The sequence below is a fragment of the Eucyclogobius newberryi genome, unplaced genomic scaffold (genome assembly GCF_026437365.1).
Source record: "Eucyclogobius newberryi isolate DKJ021-1_F unplaced genomic scaffold, fEucNew1.0.hap1 SCAF_21, whole genome shotgun sequence".
Taxonomy (NCBI): domain Eukaryota; kingdom Metazoa; phylum Chordata; class Actinopteri; order Gobiiformes; family Gobiidae; genus Eucyclogobius; species Eucyclogobius newberryi.
In genome coordinates, this window is record NW_027315846.1 from 24352663 (window position 1) to 24377486 (window position 24824).

A 24824-nucleotide genomic window follows, 5' to 3' on the forward strand; every position below is an offset into this window, starting at 1 on the left:
TATAAAAAAATAAAAAAAGGAAAGTTAAGTGTCAAATTCTCCCCTTAAAAACTCACTATTACGACTCTTCTACTGCAGCTGCCACTACTATTACTACATCTACGACTACTACGACGATTACTATTAACTAAAGTATCAAAAGGTCAGATAACAGTCAATAGTATCATATATCGTTTTATAACAGTATAGAGTATTGAAGTGTATCCAAGTATACATCCAAGTGCAACTAAATAGCGCCAACCAGATGGAGGATAAATCATCTACAAATGGAATAAGGACATTGCATAAGATGGACAAAATGCAATATCAAGAAATAAAAGATTCCAAGCCATTTCATCACTGACAGTTTGTGCAACGTGTGAACAAAAAGCCTATAATTACCGGTATAAGCGTCTTAAAAGAAAGCGGTGGTGGGCTCCGTCAGAATACAATTGCATATGAAGAGTGACTATAGTTACAAGAAGCTGGCGTTTTATTGTCTTGTTTGTAATTGGAGCCACATTCCCCCAGGGGCCCCCAGTCTGGAGTGGTTCAAATGTTTTCAGTTTGTAGTCTGCAGCCAAATTACAGAGCATTGTTAGCTTCTAAACAAACTGTGCCGTGATTTCATTCCAGTAAACACAAGACAATAGACTTGTAAAGCTATAATTCTGTATTTAGCCTGAGCACATTGTGATGAGGAGAAACAAACATATGGAGCATCACTTATTCATACGACTTATCGTGCAGGCTAATATCATCTTGATTTGAATAGTTATGAGTTTAAAGTTGCATTGTGGTACTTTTCTGGAAACCTGCTCCGTGGAGATGTTTTTTCTTTGCCTGGAAAGGAGTATGGCATTGAAAATATATCTGTAGCATTTATTTAATTATGTTTTAATAGCTCAAAAATACCTTGAAAAACATACATTGTTTTCTTTATTTTTTTCTTTTTCTTTATTTCTTTATTTTTTCTCCTTCTTTCTCTTTTTTTTCATTTTTGACAATGTTACTGGACTGTATCTTTATTTAGGTATTGATTGGTCTGTGTTTATTCTTTCAATAAAAAAATAAATTAAAAAAACACATTATTACTGTGAAAATAGTTGCCTCTCCACAGATCTGACTTGTAACGTGGCTGGTGGAGTTACCTGCTTGTCTTCACGGTCATAAATAAATAGGTTTAATGCCATATATGAGCTAAGCAAATCCATAAAAGAAAAGCAGGTGGATTTTTACCCCCACCAGAAAATGTACATGGTCCACGTTTATATATTTGATTTGTTTTAATATACTGGGCCAATGGAAAATATATATTTTTGGAAACTTTGTTAATCAAAAATACATTGTATGGAGAAGTCTCAACAGTGACCAGCTTCCACTTGGTTCCAGAAGTAAAATTTATATTTATTTTTTACACAGCCTTTCTGAAAAAATGAAGTTTGACTGTTTTGAAAGTTTTCTTTGGGCTAATTAGTGAATTTGCTGTGGCCACGAGACTTATCATTTTAAACAATGTGTAGATATGAATGACCACATACTGTAGCTGGTTAGCTTACGTTGCACCAGTGAAGTCTCAATATTAGAATCTTAAAGTCTATGGGGAAAATGAATAGGAAAGTGCTTCAAAGTGGGCGGGGCTTCATCTCTATGTATATGAAGAATGCACAATGACAGTAAAGTGCTGGTGCATAATCAAACAAACGAAACAGGTAAACATTCACATGATAAATTAATAAATGTGGATCCAAATGTTTATAAAGGAGAAAAAAATAAAATCATGTTTGAAAGATCTGTGTAAGTTCCGCTTGTTACACAGTTTAGTATCATGAAATATATAGAGTTAAAGGGGCTGTACCCAATATTTTCATTTAATAAAATAAAAGATTTGCCCCAGTGCAGATGTATTGTAACTGCAGTTCTTCCAGTCAAAATGAGGCCACTGTGTGCTGTCTGCATCCAACTATAGAGCGTTTTATTTTCTGTGAAGCAGGAAGTGCGCTGTTAGCATGCTAATTGTTTGCTGGCTTTTGAAAGTTGAGAAAAGCAATGGTTTTGTTTAGGTTTAAGACTCGCCTTTAACTTTAGGCATTAGCTTCCAGGCTAAAACCACTGCATGTATAAGTACACAAATAATTAAAGGTTTTAGCTGTGGAATTGTCAGTGAGCTGCTTCATAAGTTTTTAGATTTCATAAACTGGCCCTAGCCACTGTGAAAAGAGTCCTACAAAGCCTGTTTCAAAAGCCAAAAGGAAAAAAAAATACCTGGAATAATTTTACATTTTTAGTTTATAAATGATACACAAAACGTCTTGTGCTGGCTATTTGATTGGCCGCCTTTATGGACTACATGTGGTCCAAAAAGCTGTTTGTAACATTATTCAAAATTTAGAAGGCTTTATAACATTTTGAAGCGTACAATCACAAAATATTTAAGTTAAAACTATAATTTTATGCCAATATAGCTCAAAATATGACCAAACAGCCAAAGCCTGTTTCCAATCCTATGGGTGCCCAGAGCAGACAATCTTAACACTGCTGGGGGGAGTCATAACTTTCTATATAGTGCTACTCAGAATATTACAAGAAACGCAGGGACCATTTATTACAGTGTCAGAAATTAATGGGTTTTGTGACCTCATCTTACAACGACCTCTTTCTGTTGAGGCTCCTCACTGCGGGCCCCCGGCACATTGGAATATAGTATATTTAGTATGTGAAAAAAGTTAAGCGGTGATAATCAACTAATGACCAAACTTATGACTTATTGTATTGCAGGAAAAACATGTCAAAACATGTTAAATCAGGCTTTAAGGCGCTGTATCTGATTTTTACTGACATAAAAATGTGAAAAACAGATCTAGTTAATTTTAAACTCTTTGCCGTGGCTGTGTGGCTCAATATTTCATGCATTCTGAGCATCCGAAACATTCACTGTGATGAGGTCATACGCGCTTTTCACAACTTTCAGAGGCCAGAGTGGGTTTTACGGTAAAGCTAACAACAACTAGCATGCTAACAAAGCACTTCCTGTTTTGCAACGAATAAAACGCGTTGTGATTCACTCAAAGTTCGAAGCGACCGAACAGGCTCTTCAAGATGCTTCCAAGACCTTTAGAAAATCAACAATTTACATATAATGATGGACTCTCCTGCAGCTCGGCGTTAGGAGGAGCAGCTGTAAGGTCGCCTCTTACATTATGCACATAAAATGGATGTAAAGAGCGCACAATGGACTCATTTCCCTTGAATAGATGCTGTTACAATACTGTATAGCTGCACTGGGGCAAAACAGATTACATGGAAATAAAAAGATAATAATCAGATACAGCCACTTTAATGTTGTTTCTTTGAATTGCTTGCGTTATTGGACATAATTTCTCTGAAAGAAACTGTTTTCAGTTAAACAATAGATTAAATATATAGTATCTTGAAATCATCTTGCGACTTTGGAAACCACTGGTCCATAATAACAACTATTAAAAAAGGCTTCAGGTTTTATGCAAAACTTATACTATACTAATACAAATGTAAAAAAGGGCATTTACAGGCATTCAAAAAAGGATAATTTTGTTTAGACATGTAAAGACCTTTAAGACTAAGAAGTTTGTGGACATTTACATTTAGCACATAGCACATTTCCGATTGCCTGAGATACTCCCCAAAAATATAGAAATGATTACACACCCCTTAGAAAAAAAACAACAACAACAACAACAACAACCTGGTTATAAAATCTGAAACCATTCTAAGTTTTCACTGATTCCATCTACATAATTAAACAAAACATAATCCCCGCCTTGACCCCGCCTCTGACCTGTTCCTCCGCGGGACCGTAACGTGCCGGACTGTGACGAGCTGTGCACCCCTCCGAACACGGTGACCCCCGGCGTGGCGCCGCTGTGGAAGTTGTTGTAGTTGGGGATGGTGGTGACCCCGAAGCCCGGGTAGTGCTGCGGCGTGGGCTCCGAGCCATAGCGGTAGCCCGAGTTGTGCGACAGGCTGGTCTCTCTGTCGTCCGTGAGTTTAGCTGCTTCCTTATCCTTACATTGGACACAGCCCATTCTCTACTGTCTGCAGGAGAGAGAAGAGAGAAGAGCACGAGGATTCAGCATGAGGTGCTAATAGTTTGAACAGACACCGCTGGGAAAAGACTTTCATTATTTCAGTGGGTCCGGTGAGATCTGGCTCAATGGAATCCTGCTATTAACATCAAATTAAGCGTACGTCGTGTACACAGAGGTTTAAAGAAGATTGAGGACATATTTTACAAGGAATGTTTCTAAACCTAATGTATGGAGGTAGGCTAAGGATGTCAAGATGATGTGGTTAATAGATCATTGTGATTATTCAGGTCCCTGAGGTCCTCAGAGTCCGAGATGGTTCATATGGCACAAATATGCCCAAGATGTACTTTGGTGCTAGGCCATGGAGAGACTTGTATACAAGCAGAGCTGCTTTAAAGTCTCTTCTCTGAGCCACAGGGGGCAGTGCAGAGACCTGAGAACAGGACTAATGTGATCATACTTCCTGGTTCTGGTCAGGACCCGAGCAGCAGCGTTCTGGATGTACTGCAGCTGTTTTACAGCTCGTTTGGAGAGGCCAGTGAGCGGCCGTTACAGTAGTCTTATCTACTGGAGACAAACGCGTGGATAAGTCTCTCTAAATCTGGTTTAGACACTATATTTTTGATTTTGGCAATGTTTTTTTAGATGGTAAAAAGCTGCTGATGTTATTGATTCGATGTGGCGATGTGGATATTGAGTCCATTATTACCCCCAGATTTCTAACTTGATTTGTAGGTTTTAGAGCGAGACTCTGGAGGTGACCGCTAACACTTTCTCTTTGTTTCTTTGGGCCAAAGACGATGATTTTAGTCTTGTCTGAGTTCAGCTGGAGAAAGTTGTTTTGCATCCACACACTGATCTGTTGGATGCAGTGACATCCACTGGTCCATATTCACCTGCCGACAGTGAAACATAGATATGAGTGTCGTCTGCATAATTGTGTTAGATCAATTAATATGCAGCGAAAATGTATCCTAACGACAGCATGTAGAGGTTGAACAGAAGGGGTCCCAGGACTGACCCTTGGGGAACCCCACAGGTCAAGGGCATGTGGTCTGAGACACAGTTACCAATTCAAACAAAGTACTTCCTGTCTTCCAGATAAAAGCAAAATAAAGTAATCTTTAATCTGTCATTCTATTCAATTATGTTTGTTTTTTTTTAATCTGGCTGTTCATTAATTTCACTTTTTCATAAAACTGTCCCATACTGAAATAAATGGTCAGTTATTAAACAATTTGAACGAAAGTGACACAAAAAGACATTCATGAGACAGTGTTGTCATGCTGTCGATAATTGTGAATACTCTTCAAATTGGTATGGTGCAACAAACATTTGAGAGGAAACTCATGACATGATGTCCCAGAATAGGAATTTACCCAAAAATATGACCTTGTCACGTTGTGCAAATATTTAGGCATGTTGAGATTGAAATAAAGAAACAATCTAAATTTTGCTGATTCAACTTAAATAACAAATTCCACCTCACCACCATGCATTTACAACCTGGCAACCCTTTCATTTTTGTTTACTTTCATCCCATCCACACGCAGCAGTACACTCGCTGTTCAAAATTACTCCCACCAAAGCAGAGTTCTACCATAATGAGAAAACTCCAATTAAAACGTCCAGCATCTTTATAGAGCCAGTAAAACCACAGCACATTCCAGCTCCCCTTCAAGTCAGTGCAACCGGTTCAAGATGGCTGCTCCTCCGCTTTGGTAATTGGAAGCACACTTGTTTACACTGGCGGGGCATTGAGGAGCCAGCAGCGACCCTGACCCACAGACAAACATAAATATGTACGGTCATATCCACGACAATAGTAATAGTAGCAGCAGCAGGTGGTTGTGACGTATGACAGTAAACACCAGGGGGAGATCGGAGCAGCGGTGCGGATGGATGCTTTTAGATTGTGGTCATGGTTCAACTGTGAAGAAATGTAATAGTGGGTCTATATTATTGTAAGATCACTGCTAAACTAATGAGGGATTACACCCACAACCTATAATAATAATAATCTTCTCAATTTTCCTCCTTTCATTACACCTAATGTCTATCGTGCCTTCTCTCCTTTGCATTACTGTTTACTGAAAATAAACTGATATGACTTTCATGCCCGTCAGTGACAACAAGTGTCCCTGTGTGTTATTGGCCCTCACTACAATAATAATGTTAGATTATTGCATTACATGTCCATGAGTTTGGCAACGCATTGGTGACTGACTGAGTGCTTTACATTCACGGTCGTCATCCCCATGTAAACTTTTGCACGGGCTTCGCCCGTTTACAACGATAATGTTTGATTTTCCCACTACTAATTAGTATGCACAGGACGTGCAGGAGTACGTTAGTGAGTGTTTGGAAGCGGCCAAGCACCAAACATGTGCCTTTACACGACCTTAAGGAGCTAATCAATCTCTCGCCAGGTTGTGGCGCTCGGGCCTAATAATTACATATAATATTTTGGGTTGAGTAATATTGAAAATGTATATCTTACTCTGATAATAATATTCTGAAGATATTTTGGCAATACATCAGGAAAATGTCATAAAATGAACCACAAAATGTGCAGAAATGTGACTTTATGCAATTGTTTGGGAGATTAAACTAGATGTTTCTGTCTCTTTTCAAAGTCATAGAAACATTTTGAAAATATTATGAATGTTGATTTGAAGGTATGCAAAATTTGAGCGTCAAGTAGATTGACACACTGTAAAATCGTCTGAATATCTTTATTGGTGTACTTCCAAAAAGTCAATATCAATAATATTTTATTGATATTATATTACTGTGATATTATCAGCTTTGCAGCTGCCTTAGGCTCGACTGATGGAAATCTACTTTCTGTTTGAAAGCAGAAGAGCCAGGAGTCAGACCATAAGGGGGCGCCATCACCAGAATAGCTGAAGTGTGCAGTGGAGGCAGTGAGAACATGATCAAACACTGAAAAACACAGGAGCTTCATGGACATATCCCAGAGAAGAACAAGTGTTCAGGGACAGTTTAGGAGACACCGAAACACAAAAAACGTCCCCATATTTGACTAAAGCACAGTTCAGCATGTACAAGTGGAGATCCGTACAACTGAGGGCAAATAATAGATAAAAAAACAACTGTTATTCATTGATTTGAGCAGTTTACAAATCATATGCATAGTTAGCATGAGGAAGTTCCATTTCCCAGTTCTTTTCTCCACAACAAAGCAGAAATGAAAAAAAGGACAAAAACAGTGTGTGGCATTCACATTTTTCAAGATGTTCCTTGAAAATCATAGAAGGCATTTTTGAACTGAAAGCATTGGCATTTCCTTTGAAAGTTTGCGTAAGACTCAGTTCCATGTGATTATTTTGAAGTAGACTCAGGGCACACCATTCTAAAATTAGGGGTAAAACCTGGTCTAGACCATTCTAAATGAAGAGTAAGCCAGGGCCACACTGTATGGAGTAATAGGATAGTTTAAATTACAGACGTAAATTCAATTTCTGCCTAAAAGTTCTGTTATTTAAAGGAAGTGTGATAAATAAATAATAAATATTAACTCTTCACTCACACAACCCGTGTTACCACATATCATAATATGATTTACTTTAAGAAGTAAAACCTACCTTAGGTAAATGTTTAAGTCATTTAAATGTGTCAACCTAAATTGCACATCATATTAACTTATGATAATTTATCATGAAAAGCTATACAATATTTCTGACTTAAAAAGATATGTTTTGATAAATTTTCACAAGATATAACCTAAGTAAGACAAATTAACTTAAATGGTGATTTGCATACCAAGTCCACATCAAGACAAAAGACAAAAGGACCAAATAAACCAGAGACTAAACCCAACACTAAACCTGGAACAGAAAAAAAGACTAAACAGGGATCAAACCAAGGCCAGTTAGGAGGACAAACGCATCCTTTACACCACATGATCCAAATTAATCCCTATAAACTGAACTTTTCTTTTGGAGCCGCCCCTATAGAGCCTTGCGTCTTCAGAACTTGATCATGTCCAGATACCCTTAACCCTACTAAAACTTCAACACTAAAGCTGTAGTTTGCCGTGATACTGGCCATAACTCATCCAGAGCATGTAGCCCTTTAATTCACTACTAGTACATAAAGTAAAAAAAAAAAAAAAACTTCAGAAGGTTTGGTGCTTGTTAGGCTCCTCTGATAACGAGCTGGAGGGACAGTGTTTAGAGTCTGGGGCAGAGCTGCTTTACAAGAGCAGGCAGAGGGAAAAGTGTTACCAGATGTGAGTGACGGCTCTGGAGAGGATGGATCAGAGACACGAGAGGGGCTGTGGAGGTCAGACACACACCATGACAACACACCATGACAACACACCATGACAACACATGGGCAGGAGCATGTTCAAGTGAAAGCAGTTGTATGGCTTCTATAGTGAGTGATTTACAGTACGTGGCTAACGAACATCATCTGCACCAAAACGCTTTAGTTCCTTTCACGCATTATTTATGCTTAACTAGGAAGAAAATACTTTGACACTCAAAAAAGAGACATATCCCACTTTTGTCTGCTATGTAGTTATAATCTATGACACATATTTTTCATTTCAGATATTTTAAATTGCAATATTGATCCAATTATTTCTTTTGAAACAACTGGATCACAATAAGGCTGAGCCTTACAATGAGGCTAATGTCTGTTTGCCGTAACCCGACCGACCCGGTTTGAAACTAGCCGACTGAAGAAAAAAAAAATCAGCATTTTGTTGAAAAAACGTCAAAATCTTTTATTTTTCAATTATTTCGCCAACTCACCGGCCGGTCTTTCCTAAACTGCTGTGTCGAATATTTTTATCCCGTTGATAAAACCTATCTTTCATCCCAAAGTACCGAAACACATGTGCGTCTTCATATACAGTCCTCCACGTGCGTCTGTATCAAAACAGAATGCGCGTAAGGGTCGTTAAATTGCTTTTTACAGGTTGGTTTGCCTCTGTCGGCGCCACTGAAATCTCCATAGTACATGTCACGCTCTAACACGGTGTGAAATTTGACTTACGCAATGCATTCTGGGATTGAAACACGCCGAGCAGTGTCATCACAACAAACATGGCGGCGCCCGTGTCCCCCGCATGTTCCCCCCGCTCGCTTTCGCTACCAAAATAATGGATAACGACGTACAAAAGGTCGATTGAAGTATCTTAAAATCATGAGAATTAGTCTCCTGTTCGGGTTGAAAGAGACGTTTTCCGTGATTGACTGTTGAAGCCTGACCCCTGGACTGTTGAAGCCTGACCCCTGGACTGTTGAAGCCTGACCCCTGGACTGTTGAAGCCTGACCCCTGGACTGTTGAAGCCTGACCCCTGGACTGTTGAAGCCTGACCCCTGGACTGTTGAAGCCTGAGCCCTGGACTGTTGAAGCCTGACCCCTGGACTGTAGAAGCCTGACCCCTGGACTGTTGAAGCCTGACCCCTGGACTGTAGAAGCCTGACCCCTGGACTGTTGAAGTCTGACCCCTGGACTGTTGAAGCCTGACCCCTGGACTGTAGAAGCCTGACCCCTGGACTGTAGAAGCCTGACCCCTGGGACCCCTGGACTGTTGAAGCCTGAGCCCTGGACTGTTGAAGCCTGAGCCCTGGACTGTTGAAGCCTGACCCCTGGACTGTTGAAGCCTGACCCCTGGACTGTTGAAGCCTGACCCCTGGACTGTAGAAGCCTGACCCCTGGGACCCCTGGACTGTTGAAGCCTGAGCCCTGGACTGTTGAAGCCTGACCGAAGCCTGACCCCTGGACTGTTGAAGCCTGACCCCTGGACTGTTGAAGCCTGACCCCTGGACTGCTGAAGCCTGACCCCTGGACTGTAGAAGCCTGACCACTGGACTGTTGAAGCCTGACCGAAGCCTGACCCCTGGACTGTTGAAGCCTGACCCCTGGACTGTTGAAGCCTGACCCCTGGACTGTTGAAGCCTGACCCCTGGACTGTAGAAGCCTGACCCCTGGACTGTAGAAGCCTGACCCCTGGACTGTAGAAGCCTGACCCCTGGACTGTTGAAGCCTGACCGAAGCCTGACCCCTGGACTGTAGAAGCCTGACCCCTGGACTGTTGAAGCCTGACCGAAGCCTGACCCCTGGACTGTTGAAGCCTGACCCCTGGACTGTTGAAGCCTGACCCCTGGATTGTTGAAGCCTGACCCCTTGACTGTAGAAGCCTGACCCCTGGGGGTCACTCCGAGTCAAAAAATGGCAAAATTGGGATGTTTTTTTTTTGCCTTCAAAGTAAAAAAATAAATAAGAATTTGCCTACCGACCGACCCACTTGAAACATGTTGACTCGGGTTACAGCAAACAGACATTTGGGGTAGCCTAACAAACATCTATTTAATAAATTGAAATACATAATTATACATTTGAACTTCAAAAGATTACTTATGGAAGACCGCAAGGATCAGTACTGGGACCATACTTTTAATATAATAAAAATATATAAATGATATGGTTAAAGTAACTGATTTTTTTATTTGCAAATGACACTAATATCTTTTGTCTTGACAAGGATTTTGAGCCACACAGTTGCACTTGGGCTGCAAGATGAATCGCAATCATTCAAAATTGCAACTTGAATGAACACAATTAGCAAATTGTCCCATAATTTGATCCACAAACAAAACATCCCGTCTTATTCTGCATACAAATAACCCTGTTGTTTAGATCTGTACAAATATGTTCTGAAATACAAGTTTATTTTATTGCTGTGTTAGTCCAGTGGTCCATTTCAGTGTTTTTGTCAATTCTCCTGGTCGCGTTTGAAACATGAACTTTAACAGAATCCTTTTAATAAAACATACATGGAAAATCTAATTGCAATTCAGAAAAATCCCAATTAAATATTTTTCCCAATTAATGCAGCCCTATGGGAAACAGAATGTCAGAAATTACAAAGATTGTTTGACATTATACATTGACAAAACTAAATAATCCAATTTAGCAACAGAAACATTTCATTTGTAATGACATTAAAATATTCTGACATCCTATATTTCACGTACTATATTGATCACATTCAAAATCCCAATCAATCTCAACAACAATTCTACTATATATATATATATATATATATATATATATATATATATATATATATATATATATATATATATATATATATATATATATATATATATATATATATATATATATATTCAAAATAAAAAGGGAAAAAGAAGGATATTATGTTACAAAAGATGGAGAATGTAAAGCACAATATCTCATGTTTCTAAGCTGCCGTGCTACATTCCAAAGTTGTTGGAGAAACTGTGGCTCATCACATCATGTTTTTTGGACTGGCACTGGAGACCATCTTCAACACAGACGTTCCCTTTGACTTTAAAACAATGTAAACAATAGATGGATCCTAGCGGCATAACAAAGAGATGGACGACCACGATGAAGCCAACTGTTAAGTACCGGACTGAAATAACTTTGGACATTTATACAACGCAAAAACTAACTTTTACATTTGAAAATTGACACACAAAAATGCAATAGCATATACATTAACCACCTGCCACACAACCGCCACCCTGTCACACAACCACCACCTGCCACACAACCGCCACCCTGCCAAACAACCACCACCTGCCACACAACCGCCACCCTGCCACACAACCACCACACAACCGCCACCCTGTCACACAACCACCACCTGCCACACAACCGCCACCCTGTCACACAACCACCACCTGCCACACAACCGCCACCCTGCCACACAACCACCACCTGCCACACAACCGCCACCCTGCCACACAACCACCACCTGCCACACAACCGCCACCCTGCCACACAACCACCACACAACCGCCACCCTGTCACACAACCACCACCTGCCACACAACCGCCACCCTGCCACACAACCACCACCTGCCACACAACCGCCACCCTGCCACACAACCACCACACAACCGCCACCCTGTCACACAACCACCACCTGCCACACAACCGCCACCCTGTCACACAACCACCACCTGCCACACAACCGCCACCCTGCCACACAACCACCACCTGCCACACAACCGCCACCCTGCCACACAACCACCACACAACCGCCACCCTGCCACACAACCACCACACAACCGCCACCCTGTCACACAACCACCACACAACCGCCACCCTGCCACACAACCGCCACCCTGCCACACAACCCTGCCACACAACCGCCACCCTGCCACACAACCGCCACCCTGCCACACAACCATGTTATTAACACACATGTATTTGTTGCTGTTTGTGTTCTTGTTGTCATCACTATTGTTATCCGTGTTTTGTACATTGTATTGACTAGTGTTGTCACAATACTAAAATGTCAGACTCAATACTAAAGAATTTACTTGATTCTCACAACTGAGTTAACTTACACAAAATAGTGGTAGTTTCTTCATTAAAGTTCTGAAATGTTCTGAAAGTAGTTCAAATGTAATTTTAGAACTGTTCAGAAAAGGTCAAATTTATTGCTGTTATTGTGCTTTTTTAGTATCGATACTTGTTCAAATGTTTCAATACTAGGGGATGGGACAGGTAATGGGACAGGTACAAAAGGAGACATACGCCAGACTGACTTTATACAAACTACTCCTTCTTTTTGTCTTTTCACTCTCTGTTCATTTCGTCATCATTTAATATTATATTTAAAAAAAAATTAAAACAACAACGACCAATTCTCCAACCTTACAAATCTAGTCTCCATCAGCTCCTCGGAGAAAGACAGAAGCAGGCTGTGTATTGTTTGTTCGTGTGTGGGCGGGACACGCAGTTAGAAGGTCAAACTTCCTTCCCATGCTGGCCTCCCATTGGCTGTCAGAATCACATGACCCTCTGCTCTGCTTCCAGCCTGCAGTCACATGCTCCCTGTGTGGCGTTTGCAGATGGGAGAATGGGGACAGAACATGGACAATTTAACACAAAAACCTCATTACTGAAATATAGATCACTTTCTGGTTGGAAAATGCCATCAACCGTTTGTCCTTCAAGAAAGCAAATTATGCATTTCCCCTCAGGTATTGAGAATTAATCTATAACTGTGGGCTGCAACTAACGATTATTCTAGCCAAATACATTATCAATTAACTTAATGCATAAAGTGTAATATCGATTCAAATCTGAAATTGTTTTTGACATTTTTTTTATTTATTTTTTTATTGAAAGAATAAACACAGACCAATCAAAAATGAAGCCTGCGTAAGTTCACCTGGAAGACCTAACCTAAATCTGCGTCGGCCTCCATGGAAGGACCCCTCTCCCCAGCGCCATCATCGCACTCAAGCGGGCGTCCGCCTGTCCGTCTGTGAGAGTCAGATCCCTCACTTCACCATGGACTCTTCCAGGTTTCTGCGCTTATCCCAAAGAGGTTATGCAGTTTTTCCCGGCCAAGAAGGATTGGTAAAAGGACGGGGGACGTCCGCGTCATGGCCCCTACACCTGCTCCTCATCCCCAATCAACGCTCTCAGTGACTCCTCCCCGCTCCAATCAACGCACAGGCGGCAGCATTTAAGCGCTCAGGTTGATGGCTCAGTCGCTTCAAACCGTATCTGCGACCCACCACCTCCCCTCCTCCTCCTCTGCATCTATTATTCTCTCCATCTACCACCACCAGTCTCCAGGCTCCGGGGGAAGGTATCTAATTCAATCAAATCATGGAGTGCTACGCCTTCCACCGGGGTCTGAGCGCCAAATAAACTTTGCAATAAAGTTCGCTAAAACATCTTTTCTGCTTTTGTGTCTGAGTCTCTCCAGGGTGAACTTGTGTGTGAATAAAGATACAGTCCAGTAACATTGTCAAAAAAGAAAAAAAAGATAAAGAAGAAAAGAAAGATAAAGAAATAAAGAAAAAAATAAAAAGAGAAAAAAATAAATAAAGAAAAGTGGGCGGAACTAGCGAAAATACAAAGTGTGTATTGTTTGAGATGACCGTTCTTAGAATAATGCATCCAAATGAAAATAAAATACAAGGTTAGAGCACACCTGATCCATAATGTGAGTCCCATTTCATCCAGTTTATGTGTTTTTGACATTTTGATCCAAAAATGCTACAGCCCTCGTCATGAATATATTTGTTTTTGGACTTTGTAAAGTAAATACACCAAAGCCACTGTCTCCACCTGTTCTTCAATCGCACCAAGAGAACAGCAACACCGGGGAACACGACTGCTCCTCCACCGCACATGTGCAACATAAATAACTCACCACGATCAATAAAAGTCTATGTGAGGCGGACGGACCGGGAACACTGACATGAGCAAAGGGGCACGTGTAATCCAACAAAAAACTCTCCTCTGATCATAATGAGCGAACACATAATTAATATTACTTTTACTAATCCAAGAGCAATTTCATAATGTAAACAAATATGACACAATCCCTATTTAGAAGGGTTTAGTTTTACCACGTGACTTTGGGTAAATTATAATAAGTACGAACGTCGTCTGTGTTTCTAGTCTCGTGCGGATCGTGTTGGTGAAAATGTCTGTAAGAAATTAAAATTTCAGAAAACTCGGAGCTCCTCGGGTAAATCTTGTCCCGTGTAAAAGCTTTGAAACTAATATCGATTCTAAATGTCTCTACACTCCATTTTATGTCCAGGTTTGAACTAAATAATGTTATGTTTGCCGCGGACCATTCTCCTCCAGGGATGTCAGGAGATCAAATTTTAATTCAACAATAACTGTGTTAAGAAATATCACGATTTTACGATTATTCACATGTATATGACAAAACAACAGTGAAAACAACAGTGAAATGGATTCTTTTTCATTCACATCATCAGTTTTGTCACTAGCCTTATTAAATCAAACTTCCTGAATGAAAAAGTAATGATATTGGGACTAGTAATAGATGACTAAAAACACTTTGCTTTTAGGTTGGTTTTTGGTGCCTAAATTAAGATAAAATGATGATTCTGGTCATTTTTATTAAATTATTATTTCAATTATTTTATTGTGACATGAATAATCCTGATTATTGATAGTCTTGAAACCCCCTTCTCCAATCAATTATTGTAAAAAACACGTCTCACGCCCCAACACGGTACATAACGCTAAAAACAAGCCTAAAAACAGAAGAAACATACGTCACATTTCAGTGTTTATCAGTTTGCCATTTTCAGAATAAACTCTGTAAAAACATGTACATTATCGACATTGCTTATCCCAATAATATCCTCTCAAATAGAAGGTCAGAGGTCAATCCCATCCGAATAAGACTAGAGGATGGGATTAGTATTACCTCTGGTTCTCAGGCAAATTGTAATAATAAAAATGTCTGTAAACATTCCCCGAATTTGTCGACATATTTCATCAAACTCAGTATATTTCATCAAACTCAGAGCTCCTCAGGTAAATCTAGTCCCGTGCAAGGCTCGTGTCTGCGATTTGGACTGTTTTTAGTCTGTGAATTTAATGCAAATCAATTCAATAGATGGAGGGACAGTGTCAGTGTGAATGGATGAAAAGAGAAAGTTTCCAAACGAAATCTGATCTCCTGATGTCGTTCTGACGCTGATCTCAACAACATGGTAAAGAACGACTTTTCACGCCACAGCACAGGTTCATACAGTACAAAACGCTCAAACCCAGAAAAGAAGAAATGCTAACGACAAGAATTGATTATAAAAAGGTTATTGTCATGTAAGTGTGGTTAGCAGTCTGCCATTTCTGGAATAAAGTTCATAAAAATAAGAAAATTACTGACATTTCTTATTCGGTCAGAAAGCACACAAAATAACTGACTTTGTGCCACTTTTTAATAATTGCAAAGCCATACTTAAAATTGATGCGCTCATTTCACCAAAATAGAGGACCACATACCAAAAAAACACAGATTTTTCAAACCTAAAGCAGGTTTAGGGCAGACTTAATGCATAATTTGTCCCCATTTTTTCCCTCCACAATCAAAATGATTTCCAACAAGTGACGCAGGGAAGTGATGCGGCCTTTAAGAGGATGTAGTCCCTACAAAGTCACAGAAGTGGCACATACCCCTGGTCCATACGGTTTGGATTTCATGTACTTTTGCCTCAGTACTCTCGACCAAAACGTTGATGTCACTTCTTACTTTCTGTTTCTTTCACGAAATTCCTCCTTTGAATCGAGGCAACCTAATCCCAACTACAGAGCATCTCCACGGAGCCACAACCCGCTGTTTAGCATGTGATCTTTAGCCTTAACACAGGGCCTCCTCATGGGACCGGGCGCAGTGACGCAGCCCCTCCCGCGCACCTCCCACGCGGCCTCCACCCACCGCGACCCCGTCCGACTGCCACGTAACAAGTAACTATCATTATTTGATTTCTTTCTAGAGACAGGCCCTTCTGTGTCTGGGCGGGTGGTCTTCAGGATTCTCCTCTAGCTCGTAGGGATGGGACAATAACCAAAATGTCGTGATATCGTATCGTCAAAAGTCTCACAAGAATGTCTTGGGCTGTCATAATATGTCCTTTGTTTACATTGTGGCAGCAGCAAAAAAAAAACACAAGGAACTACATAGACCATGATCCTTTGCTACATTGAACATGAAGAAATGAATAAGCACTTTTATATATCTTAATTATTTGGACAATGAATACACAATATTGCAAAAAATATCGCAATAGTGTCGTGCCGTGACATTTGCATATTGTTACTGTCCTTTCTAGCTACTATATCGCTTTTTTTCTTTCTTTCTTTACGGAGGGATCTCAGTCCGGTCACCACCTCGAGCCAAACTCAAACAGAAACGTGCAATCAGATGCGTTAATGCCAGTGATGCGTGTGAAACTTCTCTCATCTCAGAATAACGTTTTGTGTCTCGCTCATTGATTCTGCGGAAATCGGCGACGTTTTTTTCAGTCCCCGCGATATTCTTTTAAGCGGTAGGACTTTAGTCGTTTTGTTCGATTAATCGGTTGATGGCGTTTCCGTCGGCTGATTCTTTTATTTTGTCGTAAGAACTTTTGTAGCACAACAGCAGAAAGAAGAAAGCGTGGAGCGAGCGAGCTTAAACTTTGGTAGTGAATGCCGAGTTTACGCTTACTTTTTACATACAAATACACTGTTTTATAAAAGTTTTTGTGTAAATTGTTTTTTTTTTACTTTTGCAATCATTTTTAGTCGATTAATCGATTGGCAAGGCAAGTCTTCGGTCGTTGTAAACAGTCAGAAGGAACATTGGACCAGGTGGTTATTACATACAATACATTCATTTGTTGTATTTCAATTATGTTTGACATTTACGGTTATTGTGAATATTACAGTTCGTTAACAGGACAGTGACTGCGACCAATCGTCTCATTTTCACCTCTTCGCTGAATGTTTACCCCACTCTCTCTCTCCTTTTCTCCATGGCCATTCTCGGGATGGTTACAATATTTGCCTGTGTGGGACAATGTGGAGTGCATCGAGTGTATGAAGGCAAATACAATGGAAACACACATTCTACTTGTGCACAAAGAGCGTCAGTGTATGAGCATTCAAAGTGTGTGTGTGTGTGTGTGTGTGTGTGTGTGTGTGTGTGTCATAGAGTGTGTTACATCATGTGCCAATAAGGAATCACATTCAGACAAGAAAAAAAAAGAGGAACGCAGAGAAAAGTGCAAAATTAACATAGAACACCAACATGAATGAAGATTTTGACTGACTTGCTTAAAAGATGATTAATTACACATTAATTAGCCTTAATAAAGCATGAACAAAGACTTAATTCATAATGTACAAATCATTTATTAAGAATGATTCAGGCTTATGCATCTAATTAATGAATGTTATGTTAAGAGTATTAATTAAGCAGTTACTAAGCCTGAATCCTTCTTAATAAACTATTTGTTCATTATTAATTAAGTCTTTGTTCATGCTTTATTAAAGGGGACACACAGTATTATACAAAATCAACTTTAATGAGCTTTACCCTTGTTACAACAGTGTTTCCTCATCATTAGTTTACTCACAGTTGTATTTGGATTCCTGCATGTTTGAGTTAATCCTGTGTTGTCCTGCAACCAGTGCTCAGAAATACCTGTTTTCACCTACCTCCTATCCCCGCCCACATCCCTGTACTTAGTTGTAATTACTGATAAAATGTAAGACTCTGAGTGACACATGTAAAGTTCTAAATGTCACATAACCACTTTGAGTATTATAAAAACACATAAATGACAATCTGCTGCTTGTTCTGCTTGTTACAGTGAAACGTGACTATGAAGAGGCGGGGCTTATCCACTCTGCAGTTTTGAACGGGAAATCAACAGACCCATCTCTGTTATTAAACTGTTTTTGATCAATATGGTGTAAATGTAAAATTATGATCTATTTATATTATGCTTCAATATTAAGTATTTGAAAAAAGTATAACTATGTCTCCTTTAATACTATTGTAAAGTGTTACCAAAACACATATGGCAAAATACTAAACAATATAATGTTAATCCTTCAAAAACATCTACTGTTGTGTACACTTTTGAAATGAAAGATTCACTGTGTGACCTGCTCATTTCCATGTAGAGTTTATTGCTTTTCCTGCCGTGCTCCACAGTATGGCACGTACCCAAGTGATCTAATCTCCACAGAGACAAGCAGGCAGTACATCAGAGGTCAGATCTGTGGAGAGGCGAGCCCGCTCACAGTCAAAATGCACTTCTTCAAAGTATTATAAACTGTTAAGTATTGTGAGTATTGTACATGTGGTTCATCACAAGCTTTTATTTGATACACAATTTTGCCCCTTGTGCAATTTTGTTTCTCGATTTCGATCGAAATCTGTTCAAAACCAATGGGAAAAAGAGATAATTTTCTGGGCCAAAGCATAAACTGTTCAAAAACAGGAAACTTAAAAAACAATACTCCCAGGGAAAAGTGTGCACCAAATGTTTCCTTCAATCTTCAGTGTCTACAGCTATAACCTGTAGTGTGTGGACCATGGATTTATGACTGTATTACTGATCCATGCAGTCTATTACAAGCCAGCATCAATTAATCCATCAGATAACTTTATTAAATGTCCCATATTGTGCATTATTAATGCTTGATTGAACAACTGTTTTCATTCCACACATCCTAATGGAAGAGAATGTGGAGAGCCCTCAGTGTTTGGCATGATTTCACTTGCAAGAACAGATAGCTCTATTTTATCAAATATCAAAAAGGTTTTTTTTCTTTTCTTTTGAGTTGTTGGGTGTAAAATACTTTTGAAAACATGATATAAAAAAGAGAAAACAGCAAACCACAGATGGCTTTTGCTGAATGGCACTTCTCTGTTTTTGCAAATAAACTCTTGATAATCTGAAGCATCATCTATAAAATATCCATTTAAAATATACAGTCTGTTGCATTTCCCCCCCTCAACTTTTTGAACTGACCTTGTAAAACATTAAACCTACATTTCTTGTATTTCCCTTTCTATTCCGTCTGTACTCCACGTTTAAATCCATCTATTTTCCAGCTTTTCTGCCAACTCGGGCAATGGCCGGGTTAATAATCTCTGGAAATGATGACGTGAGCCGCCAGCAGAAGCCTTCAAATACACACACACGTGAGCTACACCAGCAGCACATGGCAAACATCTCTGCAATCATCATACCCACGTTACGGTACGGCCAACGACGCAAAGTGCTGACAAGTGGAAGGAGCCGACAGGAAAAAGGAGGTGTTCTGCAAGTGTCTGTGGTCGAAGAATTGGTGTGCACCACTTTTCCAGGTGATACAGGAAGTCATGAAGATAAGTGTGAACGCGAAACAGGAACAAGTCTTTCTAGACGTTAACAATGAAGGTCTAAACTACGATTGAAACCTGCTCTAAACCGTGACTAAATATCTTGTTTTCCAATGTAATGATATTCAGATGTTATGCGTTTTGTACATTAGTGCTGAGGCCCGGATATGAGGGTTAGCGGGGTAACGTCGTTGTTAACCCGCTTTCAGTTGTACGATGAATCTGGTTGGCTTTCTATCAGGGCAAATCTCCGTGGCAACAAGCCGTGAACTCATAACCTGCTCTGGACCAGGTTAAGTTGCCGTATAAGATAAGAAGACGACTCTTTAACCAATCAGAGACGAGGATCCAACTGAATGAAGTGACAGAGTGTACTCTTTTATATCAGTGTGCACGGATTTAAAAAGAGGAATGATATTTAAAAAGGCTACACTCAGCTTGCAGGTGATTTGTAGATGGAATATTCCCTTTATCTTGAACACTAATTAAATACACACTATTAAAATGTATTTAACACTTGTAATTGTCTGAGCGTCTTCACGTTCATTCAGTCCATGGCGCTGTAAAAACTGTTATAGTTCTACGTTTCACGATTTTAGCACATTTGTGCATCGATGTACATGAATGATATTCAAATGGACTTTTTCTGTGGTGTAGCTCCCATGACAGCCCGAGTTTCCTTTGGATTTTATTTTGTGTCATATTTCCTCGTATACGATCGTGATTATGATTGACATTTCCTCATGATTGTTCTGATACAAAGCCCCATGCCCTGTAAACGTGCACCGTTTCCTTCAAAAAATCTTTGGTTGACAGAGCGAGTTGTGAACCTGCTTCATAGTGCGACTTATCCAGAGGCTCATGTATCGTTTAGTCAATCTGGGAAAGAGAAACTTATCCTGGATAAGTTCAGCCAGCTTTGTGAAACAAGCCTCTGGTTTGGACCTGTTTTAGTCCTGGTGTTGTCCCGCTTTTGACCCACTTTTGACCCGCTTTTGACCCGCTTTTGTCCCGCTTTTGTCCCGCTTTTGACCCGCTTTTGTCCTGCTTTAGACCCGCTTTAGACCCGGGTTAGTCCCACTGTAGTCCCGCTTTAGTCCCGCTTTAGACCCGCTTTAGACCCGCTTTAGTCCCGCTTTAGTCCCGCTTTAGTCCCGCTTTAGTCCCGAGTTAGTCCCGAGTTAGTCCCGAGTTAGTCCCGAGTTAGTCCCGAGTTAGTCCCGAGTTAGTCCCGAGTTAGTCCCGAGTTAGTCCCGAGTTAGTCCCGAGTTAGTACCGCTGTAGTCCCGTTTTAGACCTGCTTTAGTCCCGCATTAGACCAGCTTTAAACCCGCTTTAGACCAGCTATAGACCTGCTTTAGACCCGCTTTAGACCAGTTTTAGTCCTGCTTTAGTTCTGATTTAGTCCTGCTTTAGTCCTGCTTTAGTCCTGCTTTAGACCAGCTTTAGTCCTGCTTTAGTCCTGATTTAGTCCTGATTTATTCCTGCTTTAGTTCTGCTTTAGTCCTGATTTATTCCTGATTTAGTCCTGCTTTAGTCCTGTTAAGTACTTCTGTTTGAGCGATAACTTTTTTTGCTGCATTTTTTTTCTACAAATTTAGCATATCTTCAAAACAACAATTCACAAACACATTTAAGCGGGCAGGATTAAACCAGGACTAAATCAGTTCCATGCCCGATTCCCTTTATGCATTCATCAATAAAAACGACTACGTGACATGAGCAGACAGACCATATACTGTGAGGACAATATGTGTTTGTGCTACATATACAGCAGACACCAGGGAAGTGTGTCAGGAAATGATGGACAAAACCTCCTGATTTACAAAATGACAAAAAACGTGCTGTTTTGGTATGCATGCACCCCCACTCTCATCCCCATTTCACGCTGTACTGTCCTGTCCAAATGAAGCCTACGATCAAAAAATCCTTCTAAAAAAAAAAAAAACAGAGGTCATGGACATGGCAAAATCTCAAAAATGTTTAGATATCTCTATATATATATCTTATGAATCTGACCCAAACTGCATCCGCGACACTGCACTTATTTACACAGAAAAGTACAAAGAAACTGTGTGTTTGTATGTAAAAACACAGATTAATCGACCGCACCACGAAAGGATGACAGCCCTATAATTTCTAAATGCATTTTTTTCTATTTCATAGTCTCTCACCATATAAAGAAAATGAACCTGCAAAACCAGGGACTATGTTTCTGGGACCACTGACTTAAACAACCAAAAAAGTGAACCAAATTTAGGTTGATGTAGATTCAAGGACATTTTCCAGAGCAATCAAAACACGCAAAAAAAACAAAACAAAAACATACTTATATCTTAGTAGTTACGCAGTGGAACTTTAAATAATATAATTTGATCATATTCTATTCCTGAATCTGATTAATATTAATACATTAATACTAGGCCTTGCTCTTTAATTGTGGCTCTTCAAAATGCACATATTTAAGTTGAGATTCATGTATAATGTATCTTCTATGTACTGTACGTAATGGGATAATAGGGCGTAAACTTGCCCTCCATGTTTACCTAAATAATGCACTGTGGTGGAGAACAGGCGAGGCTCCTGCTTTAAGGTGAAATGAGCCTATATTTGGATGCAAATGACAGACTATTAAATTAAAGTCCATTATGATGTAACAGTTCTCACATTTTTTATAGGCTTAGTTTGAACTTTACTCATGCAAATATTAGTAATTAAGCAGTACTCTAATTGAGACCACTTACTATATGAGAACGTCTAAGGGACAAAAGTGTTATGTTGACAATGTGAGAAGTGAATGTGACACCCAAACTACACATAAAACCTAGAGCTGTAGTAGGACAAAAGGAGCCTAAGGTGCAAACAAAAGCTTTTGAACTCACACTTGAACACAAACTCAAAGGGATTTAAGGGGAAATAATGGTTTGTCCAGTAAAGTTAACCTGGCCAGCTCAATCCCAGGCCGCTTTGACCAATCAGTTTCAAATATTCTCTGTGATGTTCAGCCTTTTCCTGAGAGTGATACACATGAGCCAAACATGGGACAATTCACAATAATAACACAATCATTATTAAAATACTGACAGTTTCAAAATGTGATGAATATGAATAATAATTTAGAAATGATTAATACGTTGCCAGTTTACAGAGAGATTATAGTGTTGTAATCCTACTTTATCATAAGAGTAAACAACAACCTAGAAGAGAATGTCATGCAGAAGTCACTTTTTTCTGCAGAATCCGGTGCGAAAACTGATATCGACTGTCAGATAAGCCAAGTAAACTCGGATTACATATTACAATACTACCATAGTCCTGTACTATTCATCATGTAGTCCTACTTTATACTTGGACAGGCCTATTTTTGGGATGAGCAGCCTACTTTCACTCCTATTTGAGTCATATGAAGGAACAATATCCTGACCATGCAGCTCAAAACTCGGCTCAAAGCTATGGACATGCAGGGGACAACCACAACATGGTCGGAGAAGAAGCACCAAAACAACATCCGTGCGTCGTCGACCCGGCGCGCGGCTGCGGGACCGGGGCATCAGCGGCGGCAGCATCAGCGGCGGCATCAGCGGCGGCAGCCCGTGCACAAATCAGGCCCGGGGGTAGAAACCGTCACAACGAACCGCTCTCCTCTCATTCAAACGGGAGCACCGCACGCATCACGCACGGCTATTGTCACGGCGGTCTCCCCCCCCCCCCCCCCCCGCATGACTTGGCCCGGGCCCCGGACTCCATCAGCGCCGCTCCGTGTTGTCACCGCGGCCCTTTTCCCTCATCACATTGTCCCCGGGAGAACAGAGGGACAGACGGGGCAGATGAACAGACGGATGGAGCGGTGGCCTTATAACACCCAGCTCTCCGCATCCTCCATCCCCGACAAGATGGATGACCGCACTCCCCCGATCGCATCACGTAGCCCCGGGTAGAACACCCCCCCCGTCCCCCGCCGACAACACCGACAACCTCCGCGTCAGATCTCCGTGTAGATGAGCGGTCGGGTTGACGTCGAATCCTCCCCCGGTCGGTTCGGTTCTGCGGCGCGGACTGCAACACGCACTAGAGGCCCCCACAATCACTGCAACAACAGCTCCATGCTCCGCCAGGTCCCCACATCTCGGGGAGCCGCCTGGACGCGCACCTTCCCCGCGGTTAGAAGGAAAAAAGCGACACGGAGACGCGACCCCGGGGCGAGCCACAATGTGTTGTTTGTTTGTGCGGATGGAGCGAGCGGCGGCGGCGGAGCGCGGACGAGGCGGCGCATCCGTCGAACCGGGGCTGTTTTCGGGGGAGAACGGGCAGACTTACCGCAGCGAACGCAGGCTAATCCATCGGAGTTTGCAGCGGGGCGTCGTGGCTCGTCTTGCGGCGCACTTTACGGCTTCTCGGCGCCTGTTTTCCGTGGCGTTCGGGGAGGGACAGCCTTTTTTCCTGACGATCGGCCGCTGCTGCTGCTGGTGTCGAGACCGTGCGTAAAAGGCGATGACGGCGCGGAGTCACACGCGGCAAGCGCGCGGCACGCACGCCGAGCAGCTTCCGGTGACCTTTTTCTACATGAACCAGTTTGATTGTTTGAAAGTCACTCGCAGCGCGGGTGGAGGAGGCGCGGGGAGGACAGGGGCTCAGGCCGGACAAAGGAAAGGCACATGTGGCATCAAAAGGCTTATTAAGTTAGTTACACCATAAGTTACACCGTTTGATTTGAATACTTCTTAAACAAAGTGCATGTGCTGAATGTAATGCTGTAAGTCAAGGTCCTTCTTGGCAACTTTACAATGTAGGCTACACATTGTACACAGTGATGCACCATCTGCCTCTCTTTGTGTGTGTGTTTGAGAACTAATAAAGCATCAAACAAATGATGAATAAAGAATTGAAGAACTGAGTCGAAAACTTAATTCATCTATTATACAAAAGTTTTTACTTGTCAGTCCAGTTAGAAGATGTGCTGCAGTAGAACTACAGACATTTTCTTCTGCTTGTTCCCGTTCGGGGTCGCAGGTGACTGAAGCCTATCCCAGTGACTTTGGGCCTTGGGCGGGGCACACCCTGGACAGGGGCCAGCTCC

At 41.1% G+C, this 24824-nt stretch overlaps 1 protein-coding gene across 1 annotated transcript in view; it reads right to left on the bottom strand.

Moving 5' to 3' along the window:
- Positions 1–24243, bottom strand: part of fyna (FYN proto-oncogene, Src family tyrosine kinase a) — a 49985-nt gene extending 25742 nt beyond the window's left edge. Inside the window, exons 1-2 of the mRNA XM_072458313.1 lie at positions 24065–24243; positions 3797–4053 (exon numbers count right to left, since the gene is read on the bottom strand). Of these exons, the coding sequence (XP_072314414.1) occupies positions 3797–4043 (247 nt within the window). The 5' untranslated portion in view covers positions 4044–4053; positions 24065–24243. The remainder of the gene's footprint in view (positions 1–3796; positions 4054–24064) is intronic.
- Positions 24244–24824: the final 581 nt, after the last annotated feature.